The sequence below is a fragment of the Oryx dammah genome, unplaced genomic scaffold, assembly GCF_014754425.2.
Source record: "Oryx dammah isolate SB20612 unplaced genomic scaffold, SCBI_Odam_1.1 HiC_scaffold_15, whole genome shotgun sequence".
In the NCBI taxonomy this organism is placed as follows: Eukaryota; Metazoa; Chordata; class Mammalia; order Artiodactyla; family Bovidae; genus Oryx; species Oryx dammah.
The window spans coordinates 43,849,376-43,870,409 of NW_024070199.1; the positions used below are offsets into that span (position 1 = coordinate 43,849,376).

Consider the following 21,034-nt stretch of genomic DNA (forward strand, 5'->3'; position numbering starts at 1 on the left):
TGTCCTGTCTGACTCTTAGCGACCCCATGGACTGCAGCCCACCAGGCTCCTCCATCCATGGGATTTTCCAGGCAAGAGTACTGGAGTGGGGTGCCATCGCCTTCTCCGCTTTCCCCTTTGGTAACCACAAATTTGTTTTCTATGTTTGTAAGTCTGTTTCCGCTTTGTAAATAAGTTCTTTTGTATAATTTTTTTTAGATTTCACATATAAACAGTATCGCATGATGTCTGTCTTTCTCTGACTGCTTCACTTAGTGTGATATTCTCCAGGTCCATCCCTGTTGCTGCAAATGGCATTCTTTCATTTTCCCACTTTTCCCTGGTGGCTCAGACGGTAAAGAATCTGCCTGCGGTGTGGGAGACTGGGTTTGATCCCTGGGTTGGGAAGATCCCTTGGAGAAGCGAATGGCTACCCACTCCAGTATTCTGGCCTGGAGAATTCCATGGACTGTATAATCCAAAGGGTCGCAAAGAGTCAGACACGACTGAGCAACTTTCATTTTCACAATTTATGGTAGGTGTGCTTAAGCATGTGTGTGTGGGTGCTAAATTGCTTCAGTTGTATCTGACTTTTTGCAACCCTATGGATTGTAAGCCCGCCAGGCTTCTCTGTCCATGGGATTCTCCTGGCAAAAATACTAGAGGGGGTGGCCGTTCTTTTCTCCAGGGGATCTTCCTGACCCAGGGATCAAACCTGTGTCCTCTGCGTTGCAAGGAGGATTCTTAACCACTGAGCCACCTGGGAAGCCTCCAGACTAACACAGATATCCTTCAGTGGGTGAGTGGTTAAACATACCAAGGAATACGACTCAGGAATCAAAGGAATGAACTGAGACGTCCATAGTGGTCCAGCGGCTAAGACTCCACACTCCCCATGCAGGAGTGGGGGGTGGGTTTCAATCCCTGGACAGGGAGCTAGATCCCACATGCTGCAACTAAGAAAAAAAAGAGAGAGAGACTCTTCACGCCGAAACTAAAAGACCGAAGATCACAGGTGGGGCAACTAAGACCCAGTGCAGTCAAATTAATTAATTAATTGATTTTCAAAAAGAGGAATGAACTATTGATACACAGGGCAACCGGAATCCAGAGAAGTGTGCTGAGTGAGGGGAAAAAAGCTGATCCCAAAAGCTTACATACTGTTTGATTCCATTTATATAACATTCTTGTCATGACTAAATTATAGGAATGGAGGACAGATTGTGGTTGCCAGAGATTAAGGACAGGCAAGGGGATTGGAAGTGTTGTGGTGTTGGGGCGGGGCTGGGGCATGGGGGTTGGTGTGCTTATCAAAGATGATGTAAGAGATTGTGCGATGAGGAACTGTTCAGGGTCCTGACTGTGGTGGTGGATGTGTGAACATACACAGGTGATAAAATTGCATAGAACTAGACACACACACACACTCACATAGGAGTCCAGCTGAAACCAGGGCAATCTGCACAAGATGGTTAGATTGTATCAATGTTAACATCCTGGGTGTGATGGTAGCACTCCAGTTTTGTAAGATGTTATCTCAAAAGGAAAAGTTTACCTCAAAAATAGTAAATAGATATAAAGGTTCTAATTAAAAGACACAGGATGTCAGAATGACACAGGAACATTAAATTATATTCTATGTATAAGAACAACACATTTCAGGCGTAGGATACAGAGGGGTTGAAAGTGAAAGGATGAAAAAGGCATGCTGTGCAAGGACCACCTGAAAGAAAGTGTAGCTGCCTCAGTAACAGGACAACAGCGCTTGGAAGCCAAAAGTCAGTACATCGTGAATGAAAACCTTAAAAAAATAGAGAGGGGATTTTGTTAATGAGAAAAGCCTCAATATTTATCCAGAAGTAAAAAAATCCTAAGTTGGTATGTATCTAATATCATGGCCTCAAACTTTATAAAGCAAAACGTGATGGAATTGCAATGAGACATACACAAAGCTGAAGTCATTGCATGTGTGTGTTTTTGCCATTCCTGTTTCATTTATATTTTCTTTCAGTCTGTATTCAGGTATTTTAACATGCTTCTCTTAGTAACTGATAGATCGGGCAGAGAAAAACTTCAAAATAATATGGAAAAGCCGAACAACCACAGCATAACTTTTGTTATTTCTTTGGCTGTGTTGGCTCTTAGTTGCAGCATGGAGGATCTTTCCTTGCAGCACATGGACTCTCTAGTTGTGGTGAGCTGGCTCAGTAGTTGAGGAGCATGGGCTTAGTTCTACTGCACTGGGGATCTTAGTTCCCCGACTAGGGATCGAACCTGTGTCCTCTACGTTTTGAGGACTCTTAGCCACTGGACCAGGGAAGCCCCAGAATACGCTTTCTTTTCAATACGCGTGTAACATACACCAAAACTGATTCCGTAGAAATGTCAGCACATTCCAGTGGGTTGAAATTGTAGAGTCCGTTGCCTGAGCACAGTGCAAGCGAGCTAAAAGCCAGTTTCCAAAAAGACAGCTTAGATGTTTGTGATTAAAGGACTATTTCAGGAGCTGAGTCCTCATGCCAGTGAACCACAAGTACCACAAAGAATCATTGCTTCATAGAAAGCAAACCAATATGCAAAATGGTAAAAGAAAAATTTAACTCAACTTTTTTTAAGGAAATTAGTTAATTAATTTATTTAATTTTAATTTAATTTGGGTCTTCATTGCTGTGAAGGCTTTTCTCTAGTTGAGGCAAGTGGGGGCTACTCTCTAGCTGTGGAGTGCGGGCTTCTCATTGCCGGGCCTTCTCTTGTTGTGAGGCATAGGCTATAGGGTGTGAGGGAGCAACAGTTATGTCTTGCAGGCTCTAGATCACAGGCTCAGCAGCTGTGGTGCATGGGCTGAATTGCTCCCTGGCATGTGGAATCTGCCCAGATCACGGATCAAACCTGTGTGTCCTGCATTGGCAGGAAGATTCTTTATCACTGAGCCACTAGGGAAGCCCAAATGTGTATTTTGTTTTTTAATTTTAGGGATAAATTTTGCTGTTGTTGAGGTATTACACATCCATAAATACATTATTATGCCTCCATTGCACATACTGTAAAGTGCACTCCTCTTTAAGTGGATTTTGTGAGTTTTCATATTCATGCAGACCTCTGCAGTTACCACCAGATCAAGAGAGAGCGAATGTTTCTAATACCTCAACCCCATAAAGTCCCCTCAAAGTTAGTGCCCTCCAAACCACACATCCTTCTGGCTCCTAATGCCATGAACTAGTTCTGCGTGTTCCTGAATTCATATAGATGGAGTCGTATACCAGGCATTATTTTGTGTGGCTTCTTTGGCTTAATGTAATGTCTGTGGGTTTCATCCTTGTGGTGTGTGGCGACATTCCATTGGGTGTGTTAGTCACTTAGCTGTGCCCAACTCTGGGATCCCATGGACTGTAGCCCGCCAGGCTTCTCTATCCGTGGAATTCTCCAGACAAGAATACTAGAGTGGGTTGCCATTTCTTTCTCCAGGGGATCTTCCTGACCAAGGGATCGAACCCAGGTCTCCTGCCTTGCAGGCAGATTCTTTACCGTCTAAGCCACCAGGAAACCCCTCCACTGGCTGACCATATCATAACTGATTGGTTGACATTTGGGTTGAATGTCTGGTTTGGGGCTATTATGAGTTAAGGATCAGCTTATTTGATTGTGGAAGCTTGGTAAATCCAAAACCTGAAGGGTACGCTGGCATTGTCTACTGATTTAAATGTCAATCTCATCTAAAAAAAAAAAACAAAAACAAAAAACCTTCAGAGAAACATCTAGAATAGTATTTGACCAAACATCTGGGAACTGTGGCTTATTCAAGTTAACACATAAAATTAACCATCACAAATATACACCCAGGAGTGGAGCTTTAGTAGAGAATACGATTTTTCCGAGTAGTTGAATCATTTTAACACCCCCACCAAGAAAGCATGAAAGTTCCAGTTGCTCTAGATCCTTGCTAACACTTGGAATTGTCAGTGCTTCCAATTTTTCTAATGGATGTATGTGAAATGAAGTGAAGTCACTCAGTCGTGTCCGACTCTTTGTGACCCCATGGACTGTAGCCTACCAGGCTCCTCCATCCATGGGATTTTCCAGGCAAGAGTACTGGAGTGGGTTGCCATTTCCTTCTCCAGGGGATCTTCCCGACCCAGGGACTGAACCCGGGTCTCCCGCATTATAGACAGACGCTTTACCATCTGAGCCGCCAGGGAAGTACCAATGGATGTATAGTGGTAAGCTAATGGTATTGTGGTTTCAGTTTTTATTTCCTTGATGACTAATGATGTCACACACATTTTTTTATGCTTGAGGGTTGTATAATATTGCCACACAAAATATTTCCAAACAGCAAACTCTTTATCCCCCCTTAATTTTATTGAAGAATAATTAATTTACAATGTTGAGTTAATTTTGGCTCTACAGCAAAGTGATTCAGTTATACACATTTACGCATTTTTTTCATTTTCTTTTCCATTTGGTTTATCACAGGGTATTTTTTGTAGTGTTTTATGCTATTCAGTAGGACCTTGTTGTTTATCCATCCTATGTATACAAGTAGCTTTATTTTCTTTATTTGTTTTGTTGTGGCATGTGAGATCTGGTAGCCTGACCAGGGATGTAACCTGGGCCCCCTGCATTGGGAGTGCGGGATCTTAACCATTTCCCTGGACCATCAGGGAAATTACAAACACTTTTTTTAAAAGATGAGAGTTGGACTCTGAAATATGGGCACAAGTGGCTAGTAATCTGCTCCCCTTTCAAGCCAAAGGTTTTAAATATTTAGTCATCACATATTAAATATTAAGTTTGGCCATATAGAATATGCTTTAAGAAAAGAAATTGTTTACAGAAACAGATTCACTTTCGGGGGGCTGGAGAAAACCTTCCTAGCCATTGCCTACCTTTCTGCTTCTTTGTTATTACTCTTTACTCAGTTGTGTCTGATTCTTTGCAGCCTCGTGGACTGTAACCCACCAGGCTCCTCTGTCCCTGGGGTTTCCCAGGCAAGAATACTGGAGTGGATTGCATTCCCTTCTCAAGGGGATCAAACCCACGTTTCCTGCATTGCAAGTGGGTTCTTTACCACTGAACCACCTGGGAATTCTTGCTTCCAGTTGTGTATTAATTGGATATAAGTTCAGCTGAGGTTACAAAGCTTTCAAATAACAGAAGCTGAAACAAGTTAGTTCTTTTCTTGTTCAACTAACAGTCCAGAGTCATCTGAATAGGCTGGTATCCACTCCCAGTGGTGATGGAGACCCAGGCTCCTTCCAGCTGACTCTGTTACACGGTTGGCCCATCTCCTCTGAGTTCTAGCCAGGGGAAGGGGGTCCCTGAACCACACCTGCTGGGGTGGCACCTTCTGGGGTTTACCATGCAGTTGGCAAAATAAGTTACTTGCTGCCAATACCCAGCATGACCCCATGCAGCATTTGGTTTGGAAGTTCTGACTTTCAATTGACAATGATTTCTAGTGAACAGGCCTTGCAAAAATCCTCAGCAAAGAGAGGCAATGTTATCAAGAAGTCCCTTTTTTCTCCATTTTCAGCACTTCGCGGGGGCGCGGCACAGATCAATTCATATTCAACCAGTTACTTTAAGGAATCGAGGTTGGGGGTGGGTAAGCTGCCTACTGTATAACTGGTTTATTTCAGTTCTGTTTCATACACGGCCCCCCAGGGAAGCTCCCCTTGGGCTCTGCCCAAGCCCCTGTCTGACTAGGGTAACACATCCCTGGTTTGACAGCAACGATTCTCTCACATTCTACCAAGCATCTCCTGAAGCTCACAAACGTGCCACCACCACAGGGCTGGAGGGCTCACTCCTAACACTCTCTCCTCCACTTGTGTTAGAATGATTTGGACTGCAAGCCACAGAAACCTCACTCAAAGCAAAGCGAACAGACTGACCCAGCCTGCGGGGAGAGGACGGTGCTTCTGACTCGAGGCTCACCGGTTCAGCTCCAGCCCGTCCCGGTCTCCCTGGCCCCTCCCTCCTGCTCCATGGACCACCGCCCCAAACCAGCGGCCTGCCCCAAGCCATGTCCTGGTCTTGGACTCTGCCTTCTGGGGAGTCCCAGCCTGAGACAGAAGGAGCTTGTTATGGTAAGTTTTTTGTGAGTATTTCCAACCTTGGGAAGGGGAGTGGCTGATACATTTAGTCCCATGGGTGTGCATTGACAGGCTCTGTCAATGCACAGGGAGGAGGGGATCAGGCAGGTTCCATGGGCTCAGGGACTCTGTCTCACCCCTTGCTGAGTTCTCAGTGCCTTGACCGGTTCCTGATACTCAGCAGATGTTCAAGAAAAAGCTGTGGAGGGCATGAGGGGGTGGGTGGTCCCTCTCTTCTTGGGCAGCATCTTCTGGTCCTGCCTCTCTGTGCCAAGTTTCTGCCCGGGTTGCACCTTCCTCCTGGTTGGTGCACTGCCTGGTTGTGCCTCAGGAGGGTGCCAGAACCTTGGCATCTAGAGAGGAAGGGTGCTCCCCACAGTTCAGGACCCGCACCTGACGGTCCCTGGCTGGGTGTCTCAGGATGTGTGTCAGGAGGAAAAACCTTACCAGCTTCTCCCACATGAGGCGGGAACTCATCAGCCCCTGGCAGGTGTGGGGATGGCTCTAGGGTGGGGTGTGCTTGGAGCCAGTCTCAGGGAGCAGAGATCCTGAGAGCAGAAAAGGCATTTATCCCAGGATAGATGGGGAGGACCAGAGGTCTGGATCCTGAGTTGGCCCAGTGGGTTCTGACCACCTTCTCTCTGCTAAGTGGGGAGGTGGGAGAGAAGAATCTGTGGCTCTATTTGGCGTGCAGAGCAGCGGGCAGGGACCAGGCCGGCTACGAATGATACCTCTGTGTGCCAGTATCATCTCATTTAATCCCCACAGCTTGTCTCCACTTTGTACGTGAGGAAAGGGAGGCACAAAAATTCTAAGGAGTGAGGCCAAGGTCCCTGAAAGTGTGGGGGAGCTATAATGCAAGCCACTTGGCCCCAAGAGTGTACTCTTGCCCTTGAAGCCCAAGAGGGGGAACTACAACCCAAGTGCCACCAGGGCAGGGGACTTGTCTTCTTGATTGCTCAGTTTGTGGAGGCCTATGCTTTCGAACTATGGTATTGGAGAAGACTCTTGAGAGTCCCTTGGGCAGCAAGGAAATCAAACCAGTTAATCCTAAGGGAAATCAACTGTGGATATTCATTGGAAGGACTGATGCTGATGCTGAAGCTCCAATATTTTGGTCATCTGATGCGAAGAGCCAACTCACTGGAAAAGATCCTGATGCTGGGAAAGAGGGGAGAAGGATAAGGGGGTGACAGAGGATGAGATGGTTGGATGGCATCACTGACTCAATGGACATGAATCTGAGCAAACTCTGGGAGACAGTGAAGGACAGGGAAGCCTGGCGTGCTGCAGTTTATGGGGTTGCAAAGTCACAACTTAGAGCCTGAAGGACAACTCCTCAGCTCTGGACCCTAACTGTGTCTTCCCAGGGTTTTAGTAAAGCAGGTGGGGTGCAGGCTGGTCCCTGAGAGCCGTGCAATGGTGAGGTGTGGTCTGTCTGGTGGCAGGGCTATTATTTTTAAATTAAAAAAAATTTTTTTCAAATTTATTTTGGGCTGTACTGGGTCTTTGTTGCCACACATTGGCTTTCTCTAGTTGTGGCGAACATGCTTCTCATTATGGTGGCTCCTCTTGCCTGAGAGCACGGGCACACAGGCTTCAGTATTGGGGTACACAGGCTTTAGTTGCCCCCAGGTATGTAGGATCTTCCTGGACCAGGAAGTGAACCCGCGCCCCCTGCATTGGCAGGCCGATTCTTAACCCCTGGACCACCAGAGAGGTCCCTGTGCTATTATTGTTTTATTTATTTGTTAGCTGTGCCACTTGGCATGCAGGATCTTAGTTCCCCCACCGGGGATTGAACCTGTGCCCTCTGCAGTGGAAGCACAGACTCCTAACCACTGGCCCTCCAGGGCTGTCCCAGGACTGTTGCTGCTACTTTCTCAAGGCCTGTGCGGGGGGCGCCATGCCTGCGGCCTTCACCTGTCCTCAAGCGCAGTGGACACCCGCATCCTGGCGCTAAGAGGACACACACCCTGGAAGAGCCTTGCTGTCACCAGCTGGCCCTGCTCCAGCACGGCCGGAGATGGAAGCCCTTCTGGGGTTTCCGGTTGCTCCGGGAGATTTGAGGGGATTACTCTGAATGCTAAACCACTATATGAGCTCACCCGGTCGTCAGGTTGTGCTGGGACACCACGAATGATGTGAGCAGGGCCCTGGAGCCCCAGGAATCCAGCCCCAGTCCCTCTCAGCCCTCTGGGGAGCAGTGGGGTGAGGTTGTCTTCCCTTCGTGCCCCTGGCTTGGCCTCTGAGGCCTGACTGAGCCCAAGCCCTTGGTTGCTCTTCCCATGGCAGGTCGGCGGGCATAGAGTGGCACTGGATCAGCCCAGGGCTGTGGGCTTTCCCTGGCATCAGCCTGCTCTTGGGGACCGGCTCTCCCGTGGGAGGTGGAGCTCCCAAGACGGGCTGCTGTCAGCCTCTTTCAGTGAGGCCCACGGCTGGGCCCCCAGAGGCCGGGCAGTCACAGTGACTGGCCTGTGTTTGGCCAGGCCCCTCAGCAGGCTGCTGAACCCACCACGGGAGGGGCCCAGAGCGATTTGAGGGGGAGCCTCCCCATTCTGGGACTCCTCCTCCCAGGGCCTTGCTCACAGAGGTGTCAGCCCAGGCTGCTGGGTGCTGTTGGGTTTGGGGGAGCAGAGAGGGGCTCCAGGTCCCTGGTCTACTTTCTTGCTCCACACTCTGATTTGGCTGCAGTGAAACTTCACACGGATTCCTAAGAAAGGCATGGAAGCTAGATTTTTCGAGGCCTTCATATCTAAAATGTCTGTCTTTCCATTTGACCCATCATTTGGCTGAGTGGATATTCGTGGCTGGAAATCATCCCCACCTCAACCTGGAGGTCCTCTCACCTCTACCCTGGGTTGTTGGGGTAAGGAGGTGGCGGTAGGGGGGATGTTGGAGGGTGGCTAGGGATCTAAGGCCAGTCTGATTTCACTCTTTTGTGAGCAGTGCTTTTTTTCCTCCAGGGAAGCGTTTAGATTTTTTCACTCTGGATATTCTGAAACTCCTCAGCCATGGCTGTAGATGTCAGGTTTTTTTTTTTTTTTCCGCCCTCCTTCATTCCCCTGGATTCTTGAGGTTTTTCAGTCTGGAGATGCATGTCCATTAGCTCACAAAACCCTCTCCTACCACCTGTGCAATAATGTCATTTTCTCTGCTCTGTTAGTTGGATGGCAAAACTCTTGGTTTCATTTTTCTTGTCGCTAGTCTTTTTCTTTTACCTGCTGAATAGTAACAACAAAAAAAATAATAAAACATCTCTTTATACTGCAACCCTTTAGTTAGATTTTTGTGTTGGCAATCATTTTGAACTTCTAAGAATTCTCTCTTGTGTATTTCAGTTTTCCTCTCCGGGGAGATGCTGCACTTGCCTGCTGAGGAGAATTCCCTTCTGAACCGAGGGGCAGGACCAGCTCCCCAGCCCTGGGCACACTGATGGCAAACAGCCCTGGGCAGTCTGTCCTCTTTGGAACTGCTTTGGAAGTTCACGCCTGAGTTCACGCCTCCTTCCCAGCCCACATCCAGTGACTGGTTGATTTATTTTTTACTTATTTATTTATTTGGCTGTGCTGAGTCTTTTTTCAAAAACTAGTTTATTTGTTTTTGGCTGCGCTGGGTCTTCCTTGCTGCCCAGGCTCTCTAGCTGCGGTGGGTGTGGGCTACTCTCGAGTTGTGGTCCCTGGGCTTCTCATCGCCGTGGCTTCTCTTGCTGCAGAGCACAGCCTCCAGGGTGTGTGGGCTCAGTCGTGGTGGCTCCCAGGCTCCAGAGCACAGGCTCAATAGTTGTGGTCCACGGGCCTAGTCACTCCTTGGCATGTGAGATCTTCCTGGGTCAGGGACTGAACCCATGTCTCCTGATCTGGCAGGCAGGCAGCTTCTTCAGCACGGAGCCGCCAGGGAAGCCCCTGTGCTGAGCCCTAGTTGCAGCGCGCAGGAGCTTCGGTCTCTGTTGCAGCGAGGGGTGTCTTTAGTCAAGGCATGTGCGATCTAGTTCCCTGACCAGGAATTGAAACCCCCACTCCCTGCGTTGGGAGTGCAAGTTTTGGCCACTGGACCCACCAAGGAAGTCCCCAGCAACTGGTTGGCAGAGGAGTAAAAACACTCAACCTTTGTCTGAACTCAGGACAATCTTCCAGAACTGTCCAGCTTCCACACTTCCCAGGGGGTTGGCTGAGACCTTCATGGATACCCCACTTCAGCTCAGTTTATCCCTCCACCCAATCCTGTTTCCTTCCTTTCTCTCCTCTGGGTGTTGACCCTGAGAACTCTCCCTATAAACCTTCCACAGGCTGAGCTCTGCTTCCTGGGCAGCCTGTACAGCAGCTGGTAACAGAAGTGACCCAGAAAGCAGACACTCAATGGGAGTTTGGAGCAGGGTCACTCATCACCCAGCTGGCTGTGACGATATGCCATGCTAGTGGCAGAGAGAGCTCCTGGCCCAGGTAACAGAATGACTGCCATACTTTACCTGGGGGTGGGGGGAGGCAGTGGAAAGGAATGTACCAGCTGTGGAGATAGATCAGGCGTATGAGAAGCAGGAGGGCAGGTGTACCTGCAAGGATGGTGGAATCAGATGTCCACTGCTAAGCTTGATTGATGCTTTGGAAAAAAAGACAGTGAAAGGCTGAGCACATTGAATTGGGATGAAAAGCTAAGGGGTATGAAGGAAGAGAGGTAGGCTTCCACCTCCCTGCAGAGCTGGAGGGCAGAGTGCCAGGCCAGGAACTTAATCCAGAGAGCAGCTGAGCTCTAAAGAAGGTACAGTTTCCATTGAGGGATATCTGCTATGCCCACGTCAGGAGACTGCCATACGGCAGGGCAACATCTGGGCTGACCCCCCGCCCCCCGCCCCAAATTCTTGAATCCCCACCTTCTGCTGAACCTTCAAGCCAGAAGTGGCCCGCCACTCTTGGTTAAGGGCTAATGCTCACCCCCACCCCTGTCCCGCTTGCTTGAAGAAGATGCAAGCAAGACAGCGTGCAGCGCCCCCTCCCCTCCAGCCTCTTCCAACCACTGTGCAAATGACCAGGTGAGATCACCGTAGGACTAGGTGGGGACAAGCTGGGCTGATAAGGGAGGAATAAGACCGCCTTCAAAGGAGCCAGAGACCCAGACGGCACGGACCAGGAGAATGTGCCAGGGGCTGGATGGTGATCAAAGGAATCTGATGTTGAACCAAGGAGAGTTTATTGACCTGGGAACACTCCCCAGGGTTATTGGACTCAATTTCTGGCAAGGACCCCAGGAAATGGGGCACTAGAACTGTTAGGGTGGCTCTCAGCAGTAATATCCACACCAAGTGAGGTAGAAATGCTAGGGTTGCCATGGTAGATGGTGGAAAGTACAGTTACGGGTCAAGTCGCTAAGTTGTGTCTGACTCTTGTGACCCCAGGGACTGTAGCCTGCCAGGCTCCTCTGTCCATGGACTTTTCCAGGCAAGAATACTGGAATGGGTTGCCATTTCCTTCTCCAGAGGATCTTCCTGGCCCAGGAATCAAACCTGGGTCTGCTACATTGCAGGGAGATTCTTTACTGACTGAGCTACAAGGGAAGTGCAGGTATAAGGCTCAGAGAAGTACGCACGCAGGACTGGATATTCTGTGTAAGGCTGGGAACTCCACATAAACCAAAGAAGTAAAGGTTGCACTGGCGAGAGGACCCCAGCCTCGCTATGCATCTCACGGCCGTGCCCCTCTGCAAGCCAGGGCTGGCAGTAGGCGAAGCTGTGCAGATCTGGGTTCCCCATGGCAACGGGATGCCAGAAGCCTGCAACAACGTAGCCAGGTGGGCGCTTACCCAGAAGGAAGTGGGAGCAATTACTATTAAAAAAAAGAGAGAGTAGAATCAGAGTCAGGCTCTGATCAGCAGCTCAGGTCCTGATTGCAGAGGGGTATGTTTGTTTTTCTCACTTCGGAGCAGAAATTTGGTGTCATGGTGATAAAGAGGGAGAAGAGAAAAAAATATCGCAGCATTTCTAAGAAGAAAACGTCTCCCTAAAGAACATATCCAAAGTGCAACCGCGGCTCTCCCTCTTGCTGGAGCTCCGGATGCATTTAAAATTGAAGCGCAAGGAGAGGATGAAAAAGTTCCTCTGGACCTGTGGTTTTCAATTGTTGGAGATTGAACGCTCCCAGGGGACATCTGGCACTGTCTGGGGACAGGCTTGATCATCCAGCGAAGGCTGCTGGCTCTGGTGGTCCAGTGGCTAAGACTCCTTGCTCTCAGTACAGGGGGCCTGGGTTCGATCCTGGGTTGCTCGCAAATGTTCGCATGCCACAGGCTGCAACTAAAAGATCCCACGTGCTTCAGCTAAGACCTGGCACAGCCAATAAGTAAATTAACTAAATAAATATTTTTTTGAAAAATTATGGCACTGGCCACGGAACAGACACAGAAGAGAATGCAGAACTGCCCAGCAGACCCGACAGCTTCAAGAGCTCAATATATGTCGGCACGTTGTTCAGCAGATGGTGTTGGCGAGGTGAATTCCTCCCTGACAGTACAGGCAAGGTGGCCTCTTGATGGACTGATGGTGTAAATGGGAAAGTGACTTGACAAAGTTAATAAAATAAAACATAAGGGCATATTATTGTGATCCAGGGCCGTCATTAAAGACTTTTTAAAGTTGTTTTTGTTTTTATTATTAATCCCCAAGCTGTGTGACCTAACTAGAGAATATTGCCTCTTACAGGTTACGCAAGTATAAATGTTCCCTGTATTATCTCCTGTTGTTAAAACAAGCAGTAACAGGACTTCCCTGGTGGCTCAGTGGTTAGGACTCCATGTTTCAAATGCCAAGGGCACGGGTTCCCTCTCTTGTTGGAGAAGTAAGATCCCGCATGCTGCACAGCACAGCTAAAAGCAACACAGAACAAAATAAAAACATTCAGAAATAAAAGGATTTTTAAACAAAGTTTCAAAGGCACAAATCCACTCCCCCAGAGAAAACCCTCCTGATGAATTTGATTACACTGTTTAACAAAACACATCTATGAATTTGATTACACTGTTTAATGAAAGACATCTTGAACAAAGGGAAGAGACAGACTGAACATAAAAGGTTTTTGTAATGCTTGAAACATTTGTGACCTCAAGGACTGTACCCCTCCAGACTCCTCTGTCCATGGGATTCTCCAGGCAAGAATAATACTGGAGTGGGTAGCCGTTCCCTTCTCCAGGGGATCTTCCCAACCCAGATGGGAACCCAATGCCTCCATCATTGCAGGCAGATTCTTTACTGTCTGAGCCACCAGGGAAGCCCGGCATCTAGAATAAACTCCTGCAAATCAGCAAGAAATAGGAAGCAAATCAAATAGAAAATGGTCAAGATATGAAGGGCAAAACAGAAGAGGAAAGCAAAATTCAAGGTGCATGGGACAAGACGATGCAGATCCTTAGGAAAGAGGGATGCATTTAGAACAACTTTATACCAATAAGCCTGGCGAACATTCCAAAGCTGCTGATGCTGCGTGTTGGGGGTACATGGGTCTGGAATGAGTCTGAAAGGTAGGAATGAATCTGAAGAGTAGCTGGGGTTTGGGGCGGGCTGGAGCAGCCATTTGGGACAGCAGGCTGGCACTACTTACATAAATCGAGTGTTCACGTACCTGGGACGCAGCAGAAAGGAATGTGGGGATAAAAGGAACACGGAGCTAACTAAATGCACACAAAGGGGGAGGGCGGGGCCAGAGCAGACGAGCAGTGACATCGGACCAGAATCTGAGGAGCAGGCGTGCTCCACACACACCACACACACCCTTGAGGTCCAGCAGGCAGGAACGGCCCAGGATGGCCCCGCGACTGCGCCGTGGGAGGAGAGGGAGGATGAGACAAGTTGAAACGAACCCAGGAACCACCAGAGGAGTGGGCAAAACAGCTAAGCCAGCCCTCCGGCCCGACCTCTGGACACTCCGCTACTACCCTCACTCAGTATAAGGAACAAGCTCACACTGCCGCCCCCCACAACATGCCAGACAGCGAGGGAAATTGTTGTTTACCCTGTTCTCCATCTCCCTTGCTGTTACCAGGAAGTAAAAGTGAAAGTATTAGTCGCTCAGTCATGTCAGACTCTTTGGGATCCCACGGACTGTAGCCCACCAGGTTCCTCTGTCCATGGAATTCTCTAGGCAAGAACACTGGAGTGGGTTGCCATTTCCTCCCCCAGGGGACCTTCCTGACCCAGGAATTGAACCTGGGAAGAGGCCCCAGTAAAGCCCTGCCTGAAAAAATAAAACTAACCCTGGAGATCTCTTAAGATCCACATGGCCCAGGGAAGGAGAGTAGGGGTAGACAAACGCTCCTGTATACCCCAGGGCAATCAGGGAGGTTGAGTTAAGTCTACTCAGAACCGGGGGAAAGGGACAGAGATCTGGGGCTGGGGCCACGGAAGGACAAGTGGGGGCGGGGAACACCAGCCAGGGTCACCCCCCAACACTGTCCACCTCAACCCCCAATTCAGTTGCCCAGGCCTAGGAGGGGAGGGGGGCGACAGAGGGTGAGATGGTTGGACGGCATCACAGACTCGATGGACATGAGTTTGAGCAAGTTCCGGGAGATGGTGATGGACAGGGAAGCCTGGCGTGCGCCAGTCCACAGGGTTGCAGAGAGTTGGACACGACTGAGGGACTGAACAGCAGCAAGAACACTGAAGTGGGTTGCCATTTCCTCCCCCAGGGGACCCTGCCTGTACAGGAAGACTGAGGTCTGGCTGTCCCTCTCAGGCCCTCGAGAGCCCCGAGCAGGGGGCCTCTGCAGTGCCTGGCGAGACTCCAGTCCTGATCATTGTACGTGGAGGTGTGCAGGTGTGTTTGAGTGTGTGTGATGTGTGTGAAAGGGTTATGCCAGTGTGGGTGTGTCTTTGCAGGTGGGGGCGTGTGGTCCTCATCAGGGCTGTGGAATGTGCTGCAAAGGGAGAATGTAGCAGGAAGGGAACTGTACAGGAAGGTTGTTTTTGATATAAAATTGCAACTGTTTATGTTTTTCTTTGCTCTTTGTAGCTCATTGAATACCCGATGTTAAGAAGTGGGGGAGGCAAATTTCAGGTGACTTTTAGCTCAGGTCAAATAGGCAAAGGGAGCTCTTCTGGAAGAAAAAGAAGACAAAGAAGAGTTTTGTGCCTAAAGGGATGAAGACGGTGTTGGTGGGACCTGAGGGAAGAGGGTCGTGAGTAGAGGAGGAGCAGAGACCCTAAGTGCGGGCCCCTGGCAGGTGGGAACCTGGAGTGTGTGCTAAGGCCCAAGGACTCTGCTGATGGGTTGGCCCAGTCCTTCTGGGGGCCAGAACTGACTGCCTCAGAGCAGTGCCTGTCCTTGCCTGTACCTCCTCTGCCTGGGCCAGTGGTGATGTATAAGGAAATGATTGTTTCATTATCCACTTAGAAAGTTACATATTGATGATGTTGTTCAAGCTTTGCAGGGGGCCTCTGAAGAATCCCTGCTGGGGTGGGGCAGGGTGGGGGTGCAGGAGATGTCAAGGGGGTCAGGAGAGGCGCACGGGTCCTTAGGCAGGAATGCGGTTCTCCTGACTCCTGTCTGGGTTTTCTTTCTGCCTCTGGCCCGACCGCCACCCCAATCCCACAAACACCTGGACTCACCAGGTCCAGCAGGATGTTGGATGTCCTCCCAGGGGCTGCCTCTCCTCCCGGGTCCCCCTCTCTGTCTCCCATAAAGCTTCCTTTCCCACACGTTCACCAACTCCAGAAGCTTCCACCTGGATGTGCTTGGAGAACTTGCCCAGGGCCCAACCTAAGGTGTCCTGCCTTGGACCTGACTCCTCTGGATCGTCAGCCAGCTCAGCCAGCTCTAGGGGGACGGGTACTTATGAAACACCATCTGGACACCCCTCTCTGAAGCTTTCTCCATCACTGCCATCAGGGAGACCCAGAGTAGGGCCTGAACAACTTGGAAAGGGGCTCCCAGGTGGACAGTGGGGTTAAATAGCTTCGATGCTTGTCCTAGAATCCTTTAAAATCACTCTCAATCCTGAACTGAAGGACGCTGATCAGGGTGTTATTGTGCCAAAAACACCTAACCTTGTTTGAAAAGGGAAGATCAGACCATAAAGAATGTGCCTCCAGAGCAGGAGACCTGAGTTTGATCTCTAGGTCGGGAGGATCTCCTGGAGAAGGAAATAGCAGTCCATTCCAGTATTCTTGCTGCAAAATTCAATGCACCACGGAGCCTGGTGGGCCACAGTCCATGGGGTCACAAGGAGTCGGACAGGACTGAGCAACTCACACACACACACACACACACACACACACACACACACACACACTGTCCCGTTGTCTGGGATTTAAGAAACCATCTTGTCCTCGGGTCGCATGTCTACGGTGAGGTGCTTGTTACAAGTGGTGCTTGCTTCCACTTAGGGGAGTAAGACAGGTTCCCTCTGCAGGCATATCTGAGCTGAAGTGAGAATTAATTAATTTATGTGTGTGCTCAGTCACTTCAGTCTTTTCCAACCCTGTGACCCCCTGGACTGTAGCCCGTCAAGCTCCTCTGTCCATGGGACTCTCCAGGAAAGAATACTGGAGTGGGTTGCCATGACCTCCTCCAAGGGATCTTCCCGACCCAGGGGTCGAACCAGGGGCTCCTGCACTGGCAGGCAGGTTCTTTACCGCCAGCACCACCTGGGAAGCCCAGTTAATTTTTAAATTAATTAATTTAGAGAAAAATGGTAAGGGGCAGCAGGGCACGTGAGTCATACAAGAACCCCTCGGTGGCCTCCAGACGGTCCATGGGTCTGAAAAGCCAACCTAGGGCGTGAGCTGGGTGTGCGCGCGTTGGTGCACAGGGGTGTGTCTCCGTCTTTGTGTGCAGCACCTGCCTTTCGTCTGTGGAACAAGTGTCCACACGCAGGGGTTTGCGTGTCTGGGGTCTGTGACCCCGCTAGGGGTCGGACCGCTTGGACCCTCCGGGTTCTAGAAGCCGTCGCCCATCAGTGTCCGGCGGACGTTCAGCAATCGGTCCCCGGGGTGCTGCGGGCCCCCAGGGTACGGAGATTATGCGGTGGGGCCGGGGGCGGCGGCGCCGCGGCTCGCGGCCAGCGCCGTGACTCAGCAGGGGGGGCGGGCCGGCCGGGCCGGGCCGGGGCGGGGCGGGGCGCGCCCACCGCTATAAGGCTCAGGCAGCCGCCGAGCGCGCTGGAGTTTTGCCGCCGCCGCCACATTTACCGACTTCCCCGTCGCCAGGAGTGAGTTCCCGGTTGCCTGGGGCTCCCAGGGATTCCGAGGGGGGCGCCCAGGGTGTTTGGGGGGGGGCCAGTTGGGGCTCTCGAGGGGGCGGGCTGGAGCGCCCAGAGCCGGGGATGGGACCCCGGGGAGGACGGGCCGGTGTCGTCTCCCCCGGAACAGGCCTCTCCCGCCGCCCACCGGCTTCTTTGTGCATATCTTGCAGTGCCGCCCTACACCATCGTCTACTTCCCGGTTCAAGGTAGGGGCCTGGGACGCTGCGGGTAGGGCGGGAGGGGAGCCAGAGGTTGGGGGCTGCAGCCCACACCACCGTTTTTTGCCCTGGCATCGCGTGGCTATTAACTCGAGCCTCCTTCCTGGGCCCCGGAGCTGCCCGGGCTAGCGTACTTCTAGCTTCCAGGCCCTGGCCCGCCCCTCCGCTGTGTGCTGTGGGGTCTTCAGAGCAGCCTTGTCCCCTGCCCACGGCACTGCCCACCCTCATGGCCCCGTTCTCCCCTCCCCCAGGGCGCTGCGAGGCCATGCGCATGCTGCTGGCCGACCAGGACCAGAGCTGGAAGGAGGAGGTGGTAGCCATGCAGAGCTGGCTGCAGGGCCCACTCAAGGCCTCCTGCGTGAGTACTTTTGTCCCGTCCCAGGCTCAGGGGCTGGACCTTGTGAGGACGGGTGGGGGGCGCAACACTGGGGCAAGGGGCAGCCGAGCTCAGCACCTCTGACAGAGCTGTGCGTCCCCCCAGCTGTACGGGCAGCTCCCCAAGTTCCAGGACGGAGACCTCACGCTGTACCAGTCCAATGCCATCCTGCGACACCTGGGCCGCACCCTCGGTGAGTCCTGGCACTGCAGGTGGCTCAGCCCAGGCCTGGCCGGCAGGCATCAGCCAGCCTTCCTGAGCACCTGCTGAGCCTCCTCCATGTCAATCAAATCGCCCAGCCACCCTGTGGAATGGAGAAGGCAATGGCATCCCACTCCAGTACTCTTGCCTGGAAAATCCACGGACGGAGGAGCCTGGTAGGCTGCAGTCCATGGGGTCGCTAGACTGAGCGACTTCACTTTCACTTTTCTCTTTCATGCGTTGGAGAAGGAAATGGCAACCCACTCCAGTGTTCTTGCCTGGAGAATCCCAGGGACGGGGGAGCCTGGTGGGCTGCCGTCTCTGGGGTCGCACAGAGTCGGACACGACTGAAGCGACTCAGCAGCAGCAGCAGCAGCAGTAGAGATTATCTAGGGCTTCCCTGGTAGCTCAGTTGGTAAAGAATCCACCTGTAACGCAGGAGACCCCGGTTTGATTCCTGGGTCGGGAAGATCCCCTGGAGAAGGGATAGGCTACCCACTCTAGTATTCTTGGGCTTCCCTTGTGGCTCAGCTGGTAAAGAATCCACCTGCAGTGCTGAAGACCTGGGTTCGATCCCTGGGTTGGAAAGATCCCTGCCATAGAGCGGGGCCACCTGCCCCTGAATTCCGAGCGTGGACTCAGCCCCTTTCTTCTTGCGCATCCGCCTCCCTCCTGCCTGGCCCAGCACACCAGCAGCCACGTGGCCTCGCTGCGGAGGTGGGGGGGCCAGGTTGCCGTGGCTTTCAGGCTCCCATTCGCGCCCTCTGCTCTCCCGTCACCCCAGGGCTGTATGGGAAGGACCAGCGGGAGGCAGCCGTGCTGGACGTGGTGAATGACGGCGTAGAGGACCTTCGCTGCAAATACGTCTCCCTCATTTACACCAACTACGTAAGTGCAGGCGCAGGGGCGGACACGGAGGACGAAGAAAGAAAGGGGCTTGTTTCCTTCTCACCCTATACCACGCCCCTCTTGTGGTGCTGTCTGATCCCCTCCTGGGGCTGCTTCTGGTTCTGGGGAGGGGGTGGTGGGAATCAAGAGCCACTGTGGACTGGACACCCCCTTCTGCCTCCCTGCCTGGGGGAGGGACTGGTCAGGTAGCAGGCCATGGCAGAACGGTGCTAGGACAGGAGACAACCAGCCAGAGGTGGTTCCCTGATCCTCAGCCCGGGGAGGTCAGGAGGGCTTCCTGGAGCCAGGTGCAGAAGGAGGAGCTTCTGGAAGGGATGCTGGTACTTTCAGATGCACCAAGTCTGCAGGCACAGGGCACATCTGGGCACTTGGGAGCAGTTAACGCAGAGGCAGGGTGTGCCTCTGTGTGTGTGTGAAGGAGAGTGTCAGGAGATGGATGGAGCTGGAGGGACGGCAGGCCCACTCCTGAAGGCCTCGGCCAGCTGGCTTGGAGATGCTCTTTGGGGAGTCTAAGCAGGGCGGTGTCTGTGCGATCTGGAAAGATACTGTGAGGCTTTTGCAAATCTGGGGAGTGGTCACGACCAGAGTAGACTAGAGAAGACAGCCTCTGAAATGGACAGGATGTGGCAGTAGCCTGGGGTGGGGAGTGAGGAGAGGAGGGCAGGGCTGGGCGGGTGACCATCCACTCATCCCTGGGGGCGGGGGACGGGGACAGGGTGGGCCGCAGGCCAGGGCCAGGAGGATGATACCCAGTGGCCTCTCTCTGGCAGGAGGCGGGCAAGGAGGACTATGTGAAGGCGCTGCCCCAGCACCTGAAGCCTTTCGAGACCCTGCTGTCCCAGAACAAGGGTGGCCAGGCTTTCATCGTGGGCGACCAGGTGAGCTGGCCCCGCCTCGCCCCTTCCACACCCTGCTCTGTCCAGATGGCACAGCCGTGCAGAGACAGCACAGGAGTCATGGGTTCAGCGAAGCTGGGGACTGCCTTGGGCGCCCTGCCCCCCAACTCCCACGCCCTCTGAGTCCCACCCTGCTCTGCTCTGCAGATCTCCTTTGCGGACTACAACCTGCTGGACCTGCTTCGGATTCACCAGGTCCTGGCCCCCAGCTGTCTGGACTCCTTCCCCCTGCTCTCAGCCTACGTGGCCCGCCTCAACTCCCGGCCCAAGCTCAAGGCCTTCCTGGCCTCCCCGGAGCACGTGAACCGGCCCATCAACGGCAACGGGAAACAGTGAGGGCTTACGGCACTCTCCCCCGAGGCAGGGGGCTGCCTGCTTCCCTTTCCCCAGGACCAATAAAACTTCTAAGAGAGAAGCAGTGAGCCTTGAGTTTTCTGGGCAGGGGCCTCCCTGATCCTCTTGGGCTCTCAGGTTTGGGGAGGGCCGGGGCAGCTGGCTGGGATACTTGGATCCTAAAACACAATCGGGCTTCCCTGGTGGCTCAAACGGGAAAGAATCTGCCTCATGTGCGGGAGACCCAGGTTTGATCCCTGGGTCGGGATGATCCCCTGAAGGAGGGAATGGCAACCCACTCCAGTATTCTTGCCTGGAGAATTCTATGGACAGAGGGGGCTGGTGAGCTACAGTCTCTGGGATTGAAAAGAGTCAGATGTGACTGAGCGACCAACACTTTCGCTTTCAAAACATAATCGGTGTTTTCCTGAAGCCCTTGGGTTGGTCTGTGTTTACTGAACTCCAGAAACAAAGAGGGAAAAGAAAAAAAAAAAAACAGGAAGAGAAATTAACTATGGTCCCTGCCCTGGATATCCATAGTCTAGAGAGACAGGCTCACTTAAATAAACATGTTTTCTGGTCTCAGCCAGCCACCTGCTAGAGGGCCTCTGTGCAGGACAGCAGGAGCTGAGGGGCCCTTGGCCGAGAGGAGGGGCATGGAGAGAAGCTGAGTGGCTCAGAGCAGCCCTGGCTGGGGCGGTGGGAGGGTCAGCCACATGTGCTCAGGTGGGGCTCTCCTTGCTTCCCCATGCATCCCGGCATAGGAGCAGCACAGTGATCCAGGTGGATTGCCTGCTGCCT

The 21,034-nt window shown here is 52.1% G+C and overlaps 1 protein-coding gene across 1 annotated transcript; it reads left to right on the forward strand.

Annotated features, from left to right (window-relative positions):
• The first annotated feature begins 17,035 nt into the window (after window positions 1–17,035).
• On the forward strand, window positions 17,036–20,315 carry LOC120874785 (glutathione S-transferase P). The gene is made up of 7 exons (XM_040256466.1): window positions 17,036–17,267; window positions 17,471–17,506; window positions 17,770–17,876; window positions 18,000–18,087; window positions 18,880–18,983; window positions 19,775–19,882; window positions 20,048–20,315. Coding segments are annotated over exons 1-7 (633 nt in total). The 5' UTR covers window positions 17,036–17,266; the 3' UTR covers window positions 20,237–20,315.
• Window positions 20,316–21,034: the final 719 nt, after the last annotated feature.

Bases quoted from the DNA above. Each gene is read 5' to 3' on its own strand.
- LOC120874785 (XM_040256466.1), top strand. The intron at 17,507-17,769 runs GTAGGGGCCTGG...CCCCTCCCCCAG, and splicing joins CGTCTACTTCCCGGTTCAAG to GGCGCTGCGAGGCCATGCGC. The intron at 17,877-17,999 runs GTGAGTACTTTT...GCGTCCCCCCAG, and splicing joins GCCCACTCAAGGCCTCCTGC to CTGTACGGGCAGCTCCCCAA.